Here is a 10631-nt window from a genome sequence, read left to right on the forward strand (position 1 = left end):
TTAATATTTACTATTATATTTTAAATAAATATAAATAATGTATCATGATATATCAAGAAATATCCACAATATCCACGATATTTGTCGATATTTTGGATATATCCACATATTTGCATGTGAAACAATGTCAAATATCCCCAAAGAGAGGGATATATCCGGCGATAAATACCCATATCCCGATATTTTGTACTTATGCTTTGCAACATTTTTTTTACCGGCAATTCTGCCTCGGGTTTTAGACTTTATTGGATGTGGTACACTACCTTTTACATGTTGATGCACAACTGAAACTTAACCGATGCTATTCAAATTGCCCTCTAATTTGCTAAATGATTGTACATCCAGCAGTTGATGTTTCTCACTTCAAAATTGAGAAAGATTGTTCCACATGAAACAGCTGAGGATTGGCATAAGCTTCTCAAATTCCAAACTCATTCCCTGCCACTGGACAAATATATATGTTAAAAAATATATTGGGCACGATATATCAATCGCGTAAAATATATTTCGCTTCATCATGGTTTTACTAAGAGAAAGATATTTCGAGGAAAAAAATAGAAGAAAACGTTTTTGGGGATGCGAGGGTTCGACCCTCGGACCTTGCAGCGGGGCCTAGGACGCTGCAATTTATTCGAAAATTGAATAATCAAGTTGGCTGAGCTACATCCCCGTTTTTTAATTACAAATTAAATATTATAAAACCATCCACGAATGCTAATCCTTAAACTCATATTCCCAAACGCACTTTGTCCATAAACCCTGGAGACAACTTACTAATGTCGACTCTCCCATTCGATATCGTCACCATACCGTGAAATCTCTTTTACGATGTAAGTGCGTGTGTAAACCATGGTGTTGTTTAATCAATGATCCTATATTCATCAAAAGGCACTCAATACCGCCATCGAAACTGAAAAGTTTAACATCATGTTTAGCCATCATCATCTCCATTCCATTGAGTACGACTCGTTTGAATTCAATGAAGTTGTAGATATCGATTACCCTTATAAGAATAAGACATCTGCTTGTGTTGAAGTACTTTCGGGTCCTTGTAATGGATTAATGTTCTTGCCGTTCGGAGGAATTTTTTTCCTATGGAATCCATCTACTAAAGAATTCAAGAAACTACCTAAGACGTACATTGAGATTTGTGAGGAGATTCCGGAGCGGTACCTAATAGGAATTAGAAATTATGGTTTGAGCTATGATGACACTGCTGATGATTATAAAGTTGTGAGGATTGCCAAATTTAATGGTTATCAGGATAATTATGGTGATGCTACTGTGGATCGTGAAGTCAAGGTCTATACATTAGGAACTAATTCATGGAATAATGTTGCGGATGTTCCTCAAAACCTTCTCTATGATGGACAGTCTGGGGTTTATGTCAATGGAGCTCTGCATTGGTTAGCTTTTACTGAACAAGGATCAGAGTTCGTTAGAGTAATGGTATCTTTTGATCTTGAAAATTAGGTTTTCAAAGAGGTGCTACGATTTGATGATATGTTTAAGCCCATGAGCTTGCACACAGTGGGAGGATGTCTGTGTACCCTTAGTTATTGTGATACAATTGGAATCGAAGAATGGGTGATGAAGGACTATGGCGTCAAAGGCACCTGGACTAAATTGTCAACCAATATAGGACCAAGTGAACTTCACTTTTCTGATGACGACGTGAAGGTATTATACCACTTGAAGAATGGTGAAATTCTTCTGCAGAAGGACCACGATGATCTAGTTCTATATGATCCAAAATCTCAAAAGGTTAAAACTCTTGGAATGCAAGATCTTTTTTCGCCAAGGTTTGAAGCCGAGATCTATGTGGGGAGCCTTGTTTCACTAAACTCTGGTACCTATGTTGAAGGAAAGGGAGAGCGTATGAATACCAAGGGAGAGGAGGATGAGTTATATTTCATGTCCATTACCATAATTCCTTATGCAAAAATCATTAGGATCTAATTTTCATTGTTTATTTGGCATTATTTGTGGTTTTGTACTCTTGAAATTGAAATTATATGGAAATAGTTCCTTTCCTAGTTTCAGGAATATGGACAGTGATTGAAAAAGCTTGCTAATTACAATCAAGGATTTGTTCTGTTTTCTTGAGGTTTGAGTAGATTATAGAAGAGACAGGACAAACGAACAGACAGTACAGAGTACACTAGTCTCAGCGCAAGTTGATTATATTCTATTGAGTACTGATCTGCCATCAGTACCATTGGCGGCTAAACATTTCCACCCTCAAATTATGCCATTCAATTATCTCCATGGAGACGAACATTTAGCACACCGCTATCGCCTAATACTACACTCTTTTTTTGTCCAAAGATGTTCCCCGCTCGCAGTAAAAGGAAGCTTTGGACCCCTATTGTTTGTTATAATAATTTTACATGAACACAGAAGGTTTGCTGTCGTCCATGTCTTTTCATCTTTTATACGTGTTTTATGCAATATGATTGAGAACATTTTCCTTATTTCTGTCATTTACTCACTGCCAACGAGTATACATACGACTAGTTTGGCAAGGGTTCTCGACTAAAATTGTAAGCCCGCCACTGCTACGATCCGAAAGCTTGGATCAAAGTAGACGCTATTTTTTATATTCCTAGTAATCCATGCTCTGGCATTATTTTCCAGTATGCCTCAGGTTTTCGACCTTTATTGCATGCTACACTACTACCTTTTACATGTTGATGCAAAACGGAAACCGATGCTTTTCAAATTGGCTCTAATTTGCTAAATGTATATCCAGAAGTTCCATGTTGTCATTTCAACATTGAGAAAGATGTTCCACATGAAACAGCTGAATATTGGCATTAGCTTCTAAAATTCCAAACTCATTCCCTGCCACACTGGAAAAGTATATAAATTCCAAACTCATTCCCTGCCACACTGGAAAAGTATATCCTACCTATATTAATATCCCTTTCTCCCACGATGTTCATAGAGAGCCACGTCAGCAAAAAATTTAAAAGAACCCATGTTTTGAAAATATTTACTTTCTTTTTAACTTAAATACCCCTAAAATTGGTCTATTTTGTAATTTTATAGAAGCCTATTCAGTCTTTTCAGTTCTTATGAAAAACAAAAACCAAACATACACTTTTATTTGAATATACGCCAGGGGTGAGTAAGTAATTAAAAACTAAAAAATACCTATATTAATATCCCTTTCTCCCAGATGCTCATAAGGAGCTACGTTAGCAAAAAATTTAAAAGAACCCATGTTTTGAAAATATTTATTTATTTTTTTACTTAAATACCCCTAAAATTGGTCTATTTTGTAATTTTATAGAAGTCTATTCGGTCTTTTCAGTTCTTATGAAAAACAAAAACCAAACATACGCCTTTATTTTTATTTGAATGTACGCCAGGGGTAAATAAGTAATTAACAACTAAAAAAATAGAATAATATGAAAAACTCTTCCTCAAACCCTAACTAAAAAAAAAAAGCAAAAGCAAAATAAGAAAAAAAAAACCCCACCCCCGCCGATTACACCATTGATCAATTCTTTTCCTCTCTCTCAATCTTCAAAGTGAAGAAAGAAAGAATCGAAAATGATAAGGGCATGTGTTACTGTGTTTATCAGTAACATACTCAAGTTTGAAGCTAGCTAAAACAAAGGTAATGATCTTCCCTCATCTTCTTTAAATACACCTTGGTTTGCTACTACAAGGGTTGCGTGGCTTTGATTCGTTCGCAGATTCCTTTCGGGAGGAAGTCGATGTTGGAGGCATATGCTGATATTCTTTTTCTGGCTTGGAAAGTTGGGGAAGGGTTGTCCAGGGAGGAGATTGAGAATGGGTTTCTTCAGGGTATGGTTGAGGGGGCAGTTTATGCATGGTCTGAAACCTTGGCTGCTTCTATAAGGAGAATTTTAGGCTAGTTTGTGAATCAACGAACTACTAATGGTGTTGAGAAGCTTTTATTTCGCCTCAGTGAACCTGTGATCTTTAGGTCACTCCAGGTATTTGTCTTTGTTCTATGAACTTGAGATGTACTTTATTTCTATAATGTAGTTTCAACATGTTTATGTATTTCCATCAGCAACCATGTTTTGCCATAACATGCATCCTAACTTCAACCAAGTCGTTGGCAGTAACAAGTTACATAAGTGGATATGTTGACTTGGGTGATTTGAATCAATATGGCGAGTAGAGCTTGCGCTATGCATCCATGGATTGACAGTTGGGATTAAAGTGATTGCAACTTTTGTCAGCATATTGCATCATTCAGTTCACATAGTTTACTTAGTTGGTTACCTTGTCATCAATGTTGTTAAGAGAATGTACTAGATATTTGATATTCTGTCTATTTTGAAGGAACTTTGTTATCATGTAGTGCAGGGAGAGGAATGAAAGAACCGGATTCATGCATCACATTTTAGTAATGGACTTTGTAGTTGAAAACCACAAAACGAAAGTCATGTAGCGCATGAAACCTGAGATTGTATTACTGGTTGGACTCTTGCATTTAGTAATATCTTGCTTATGTATACATAGCTATCTGCTCTTAGATATATCTGCTCTTAGATACTTCTTCATACAAGTTAGTGTCTTTTCTTTTGCCAAAATCATGCGGATGTCAATTTATATAGTTCATATACAGTTAAAACGATAGATATCCATTGTTGATAGTTCAGTTGGAGACACAAACTAGGCCCATTGACCAGCATAGCAACTTTGAAACCTAAAAATGTAACTTGGTTTATTCTAATTCCAGGTGGCTAATTCTAATGTTAGAAAAAACGCATTGCATTTGCTCTTAGACATGTTCCCTCTTGAAGATCCAGATGCTACAAAAGAAGTCAAAGATGCCTTGCTGGACAAACAATTTTTTTTGTTGGAGAAATTACTTCTAGATGAATGCCCTAACATGAGAGTTGTTGTTGTTGAAGGTTCTTGTCGTATCCTCTATCTATTCTGGGAAGTCATCTCTTCTTCAGTCATTACGAAGACCATCTCGAAAATAGTTGATGACATGTCGCAAGATGCATGCACTGAAATCAGGCTCTCCACCTTGAATGGAATTATATATTTGCTTGGAAATTCTCAAACTCACGAAATCTTAGAAGTGCTTCTACCAAGATTAGGACACCTGTTTCTGGATTCAGTACTTTCTGTGCGAGCGGCTTTCATTGATCTCCTCCTTACTTTGAGAGTCTGAGTGACATGCCCACTTTCCAATTTCACAAGGTATCAATACCTTGTTTTTATTTTTTATAAATAGCCCGTACTTATCTGTAACGCCATCCATTGAACTATTGCCTGAACTTTTCTAATTTTCCTTTTAGGTTCGTGTGAACACTTATTTTAATATTGCAAAATGGTTCACGAATTTTAGCTTTTAGCACATATCGGCTATCCAAATTTCCCGTCCAATGAAAATTACCGGATGTATCGGACCTTGACGATCAAGTGATGTGTAAACTGTAAACTGTGTTCAAAACATTCCGTTAACAGTTCCACACAAAACATTTGGTTCACACAAAGCATATGATAACCGCTTTGAGAGTCACGCTCATGAAGCTAATCAGTTAGAGAGATTTGCATCAGTCTTTGACTACTTTGATGGAGCAGTTAGAAGGACAGAGTGGCTTATTGCAGGACACAGGCTGAAGTTGCATTTCTTAGAGCAAAGGTGGAATCCTTAGAGATATCAGTAGAGAGACAAAGAGGGATCTTGAAAACTAGATGAGGGATTTTGATACTGCCAAACAAGAGGTATTGGAGAAATCAAGAATGGTTGAATCATTGACTACTGAGCTTGAGATTGTCAAAGTGGAGATGGTGCAAGTTTTGAACAATGAAATACTTGCAGCTTCAAGTGTTCAGCAAGCTCCTGAATGAGCTGGAATCATCTAGAAAATAAGAAGAGAAAAGTAAGTAGGCAATGGAGAGTTTCGCATCAGCTTTACATGAAGTTTCCCCGGAAGCTATAGAAGCTAAGGAAGAACTTAATTTTTGTCCACTGACAACATGAAAATCACATATTGATGATTAAGAAGTATACCCCAATTGGTTTGAAAACCAAAGAGGCTTGCAAGAAAATCGAGGTGCTATTATTCTATTCTTTTTCCCTCCTGCATTAAGCACATAAAAAATGACCCTCCTCTAATGAAAATATGCATTTGGCCCCACTTTCTGTCTGAAAATTCTGAATAACTCGAACTCTCGAAGTGGCTGACGAAATTGTTACCACATGTTCATTGTACAAATGCACTTTTGCATTAAGTACATCAACCAAAATACTTTAGCCTGAAAATTAACAGCCCAAATATAGTAAGTTTAAAAAAATAGCAGGCCCGACCACAGGTCGGGCAGCATGGCTAGTATATATATATATGGGATACACCCACTCCCAGCCCACTCCATTTCGTAGCCACTCAACTCACTGAGATCATCTCAAGATCTAATGGTCCAAAAATAAAACAAAAAAAAAAAAAAAAAAAAAAAAAAAAACCCTTCGCTACCACTATACCCACCCCAAATCAAATTCTGAAACCAAATGCTCTCCCTTTCAAACTGCATTGCTCAAATAGAGTTCAAAATTTTGTCTCGGGGCAAGTAAAAAATATTCGATTTTTTCTGCATTGCTCTAGTTTTGTTGTTTTTCTATAGTTTTTGTGAACGCGTCTTGAACTCCTCGAAGGTACCGAAAGAATCCAATCACGGGTCGCAGAACTCGCGAAAGACTGGAGTGTGACAAAATATGAGGTTACGTGGTTGAAAAATGATCAAAACCCGCACAAACAAATAGTGCACACGAAAGTGAAATATAGGCGCGACGAAGTCGTATGACTTGTGTGAGTGACTAATGAAGTCATGCCTGAAGTCATATGACTTCGTGTGGGCTTACTAATGAGCTAAGCGCCGCAAATCCAACAAATCCACAATGGTCTGAAATTTGGATATCAGGTTTAGATATTTGTGTAGATTCTATTCCAGCCTGAGTTTGTGGTACCTGTAAGCACAAAAAAATGATGAGATGAAGCGGATCGATGGCGAAATATGAAGAAAAACAATGAAAACTAAAGAAATGAAGAAACACGAAAGGAATCAAAGGGTAGGAGAGGGGGTTCCCCTAGGAGCTATTCCAAATTTTGTAACGTATGGTCCTTACGCCTTTAGGATGGCAGCGATGCCATTTGATGTTAGCACTTTGACGGTTATATATGTATGAAAGTTTCAAAACCAACAATGTACCAATATTCAAGATTTCCTTACTCCGCGTGTTTTCGTGTGTATGGTTAGAAATAAGGGTTTTGTCCAACCTTAAAACTAGGCTGATGTTAATTACAACTAGAATATATTCAAGGGAACTAGTGAGAAGGATTTATAATGTTTTGAACTTTATATTTTTTACTTCCTACAATAACTTAACATGCAAGACAAAGTAAAAAAACTAAACTAAACTTTAGTTTTTAAGTAAGAAACTAGAGAGAGAGGAAGGTAAAGGATTAATCATACTCATGCAAAGTCTAGCTACATATTTTTTTTGGAAACAGATTACTACTATCTCTAATCCGTTCTGGGTTCATAGAAAAACCTGAAACGGACTTGAGGATTGATCCCTAGCAAGATGTACTCATATTTGAGTCCATCTTACTAGCATGAGGAGTTGAACTGATATTTCATCTCTGAAATGTTATCTTAACTCCTGGCTTCATCCTACATCAACCTATCAAATAGAGAAGTTTGAATTCTCCAGGAGCTCACTCGTGCGACTATTCCCAGTGTCATCTGGGTGGCGCACGCGAGTTCATCTTAAGCTACAGGTTTTTAATTTGGCTGGACACTACCATTTTTGGGGTAGAATGTTAGATGAGTCATAAGTTTCTAAGTAGTTATTCTGGAATCAAATAATACATAGCCTGATCCTCACATGAGCATCATTAACCCTCCACCTTGGGAGGGTTTTATCTCATGTTCATGGGATTGAAATGATTATGCAAATTGATGTTATGCTAAGTTAAGAAAAAGATAAAAGAAAATGAATGAAAAACCTGATTTGCTTGAAGATGATTGATTTTATTTCAAAAGAACAAAAACTTCCACCATTAATACTATTACAATAACTTATCTAAAACTAGGAAATGAAAACATGCATGTATGTGAGAATCAATCTCCCAAATCCCAAATTCAATACATATGAGAGCATTCTCTCATTTCCCACGTCAAAACATCTCCCACCATTTACTCCCATTTAATTCCATCTTATCTCCAAATCAAACAAAGCCAAAATTAAACACTATTTGGCACAAAAAGTATAATCAAGGTATAGTAATTAATACATTCAAGGTGTCAATTTGTGCTAATAATTTGGAACTTTTGTCTTAACTTGCTTCATGATTGATAACTCATCCCTTCTTGTGGGCACCTCTCACTTCTTATCTTGTAAATACTCATATTTTAGATTTTGCTAGAGATAAACCCTCTTTGTCATTAGCAGATATCACCTTTTTTTATAGTCGTGAGTATGGGCTTACAATTACAAAACATATGGCTTATGCGGGTAAGAAGTTGGCATTGACAGAGTTATATGGTGATGTTGTTTCATCCTATAATGAACTCTACAAAAGAGTTGAAGCAAAGAGATCCTGGGAATTGTGTTGATCTTCAAGTGAATGATGAGAATAGGAAGTTTGAGAGGGTATTTGTTTCTTTTGAATCAAGTATTCATGGTTTTAAATATTGTCGCCCAATGGTATATTTAGATGGGACATTCTTGAGATCTGAGTGTAAAGGGTGCTTGTAGGTTGCTACTGCCAAAAATGGCGATCAAGGTGTTTCCCTTATCTTACTTGCATGTTTTACATCTAATTTAAGTATAAACATGTATTGTTCATACCTGTTTTAGGTATGAAAACCTATTGTCCATAGCTGTTTCCGCTATGATCATATTTTGTTATCATCCATTTTATTAAGTTTTTTGTGTTTTGTAATGGTTGTTCATAATCCAACAAGAGTATGAACATTCATTGTTCATAGTTCAATGGTATGAACACTGAATATTCATAGTCCAACAAGAGTATGAACATTCATTGTTCATGGTCCAATAGGAGTATGAACAATGAATGTTCATAGTCCAACAAGAGTATAAACATTCAGTATTCATAGTCCACTAGGAGTATGAACACTGAATGTTCATAGTCCAACAAGAGTATGAACATTCAGTGTTCGTAGTTCCATGGTATGAACATTGAATATTCATAGTTAAACAAGAGTATTTCAGTTATCTCATATTTTGTTATCTTCTGTTGTTTTGTAGGATTGTTTCCTCTTGCTGTTAGTGTTGTTGATATTGAAAATGAATCCAATTGGCTTTGGTTTCTTGATATGTTTAAGAAGGCTTTTGGGTATGAGAGGAGGTATACCTTTCTAAATGATAGACATCATAGTTAGCTTGTGAACATTCCTCTTGTATTTCCTGGCTCATATCACAGTTTCTGCTTGTGGCACATAGAGAATAACCTTAGAACAGCTTTGTCAAAGAAATGTGGTTTGACAAAAGTGTTGGTGGCCTTATTCAAGAAATGTGCTTATGCTGCCACACATGAGGTGTTTGAGGAGCGCATGGCTGAATTGTTGAATATATGTGGAGATGCAGTTTCAAATTTTCTGTCTAGGGCGCCTTATTAGAATTGGGCAAATGCCTATTTCCATGGTGCCAGGTATGGTGAGATGTGCTCTTCTCTGGCGGAGTGCTTCAACAACTGGATATACAAAGAGTGTTATCTGCCTGTTACAGCCATGTTAGATGAAATTCGCATTAAGATGATGAATATTGCATCTAAATGGAGGAAGGAGTGCAAGAACTGGAAAACTTTTCTTTGTCCTAAAATGGAATTGAAGTTGGCTGAGAGGATTGAGGAGGCTCGTGGTGTGACTATGATAAGGTCAAATGAGCATGTGTTTCAAGTTGTTACAGAGAAGCATGAGTATCGAGTAGATTTGCATAGTAGAGAGTGCACTTGCAACAATTGGGGCATAGATGGGTTTCCTTGCTGGCATGCGATTGCAAGTATTTATTGCAAAGGGGATCAGTGTATTCATATATTGAACTTGCATTTCTCGCCACTTCTTTTAGCAGCATTTACTCTCATGGCATCACTGCAATTAGCCGCAATAAGATCTATTCAGATGTTTCTGATGAAGTGGGAATTCTGCCACCAGATATCAAGAGGGCTCTGGGTAAACAACAAGTTAAGAGGATTGAGAGCACGGGTGTTATGCATTATACTGCCCACAAATGCAGAAAATGCCACAAAACCGACCGACACGACCAAAAGACTTACCTTGTGAAATTTGTTCATGTGCCAACTGATGATGGGGAATCTAGATCAATGGTAAAGTTACCTAGTGATGATGGGGTATCTAGGGCATGGCAATATTTTGATGTGGGAAGCACTAGTGAGGTTGTTTGATGTTATGTTTTTGATTGACTTATTAATATGAATACAATTTTGGAATTTGTTTTTAAAAGTCTCTTATGATTCATATCATCCATTTTATTAAGTTTTTTGTGTTTTGTACAAGCATATTGAGGTATGAACAATGGTTGTTCATAGTCCAATAGGTGTTAACATTCAATGTTCATAGTTCAATGGTATGAACACCTAATATTCATA

The 10631-nt window shown here is 36.5% G+C and overlaps 2 protein-coding genes and 1 long non-coding RNA gene across 3 annotated transcripts; all 3 read left to right on the top strand.

Moving 5' to 3' along the window:
• Positions 1–764: 764 nt before the first annotated feature.
• On the top strand, positions 765–2081 carry LOC147495265 (F-box protein CPR1-like). Its single transcript, XM_086568346.1, has 2 exons — positions 765–1458; positions 1501–2081. Exons 1-2 carry the CDS (start codon positions 928–930, stop codon positions 1957–1959), a joined length of 990 nt encoding a protein of 329 aa, XP_086424472.1. The 5' UTR covers positions 765–927; the 3' UTR covers positions 1960–2081.
• A 1413-nt stretch (positions 2082–3494) lies between these two features.
• Positions 3495–5144, top strand: LOC147495266 (uncharacterized). The gene is made up of 3 exons (XR_015198999.1): positions 3495–3625; positions 3705–3968; positions 4724–5144. It is a non-coding gene; the product is annotated as an uncharacterized LOC147495266 (long non-coding RNA).
• A 3422-nt stretch (positions 5145–8566) lies between these two features.
• On the top strand, positions 8567–10427 carry LOC147495267 (uncharacterized). The gene is made up of 6 exons (XM_086568347.1): positions 8567–8653; positions 8759–8786; positions 9272–9371; positions 9447–9623; positions 9675–10010; positions 10094–10427. The coding sequence occupies exons 1-6, from the start codon at positions 8567–8569 to the stop codon at positions 10425–10427; spliced, it is 1062 nt and encodes a 353-aa protein (XP_086424473.1).
• The last annotated feature ends 204 nt before the right edge of the window (positions 10428–10631 follow it).

The sequence above is a fragment of the Coptis chinensis genome, chromosome 6 (assembly GCF_015680905.1).
Source record: "Coptis chinensis isolate HL-2020 chromosome 6, ASM1568090v1, whole genome shotgun sequence".
Classification (NCBI taxonomy): domain Eukaryota; kingdom Viridiplantae; phylum Streptophyta; class Magnoliopsida; order Ranunculales; family Ranunculaceae; genus Coptis; species Coptis chinensis.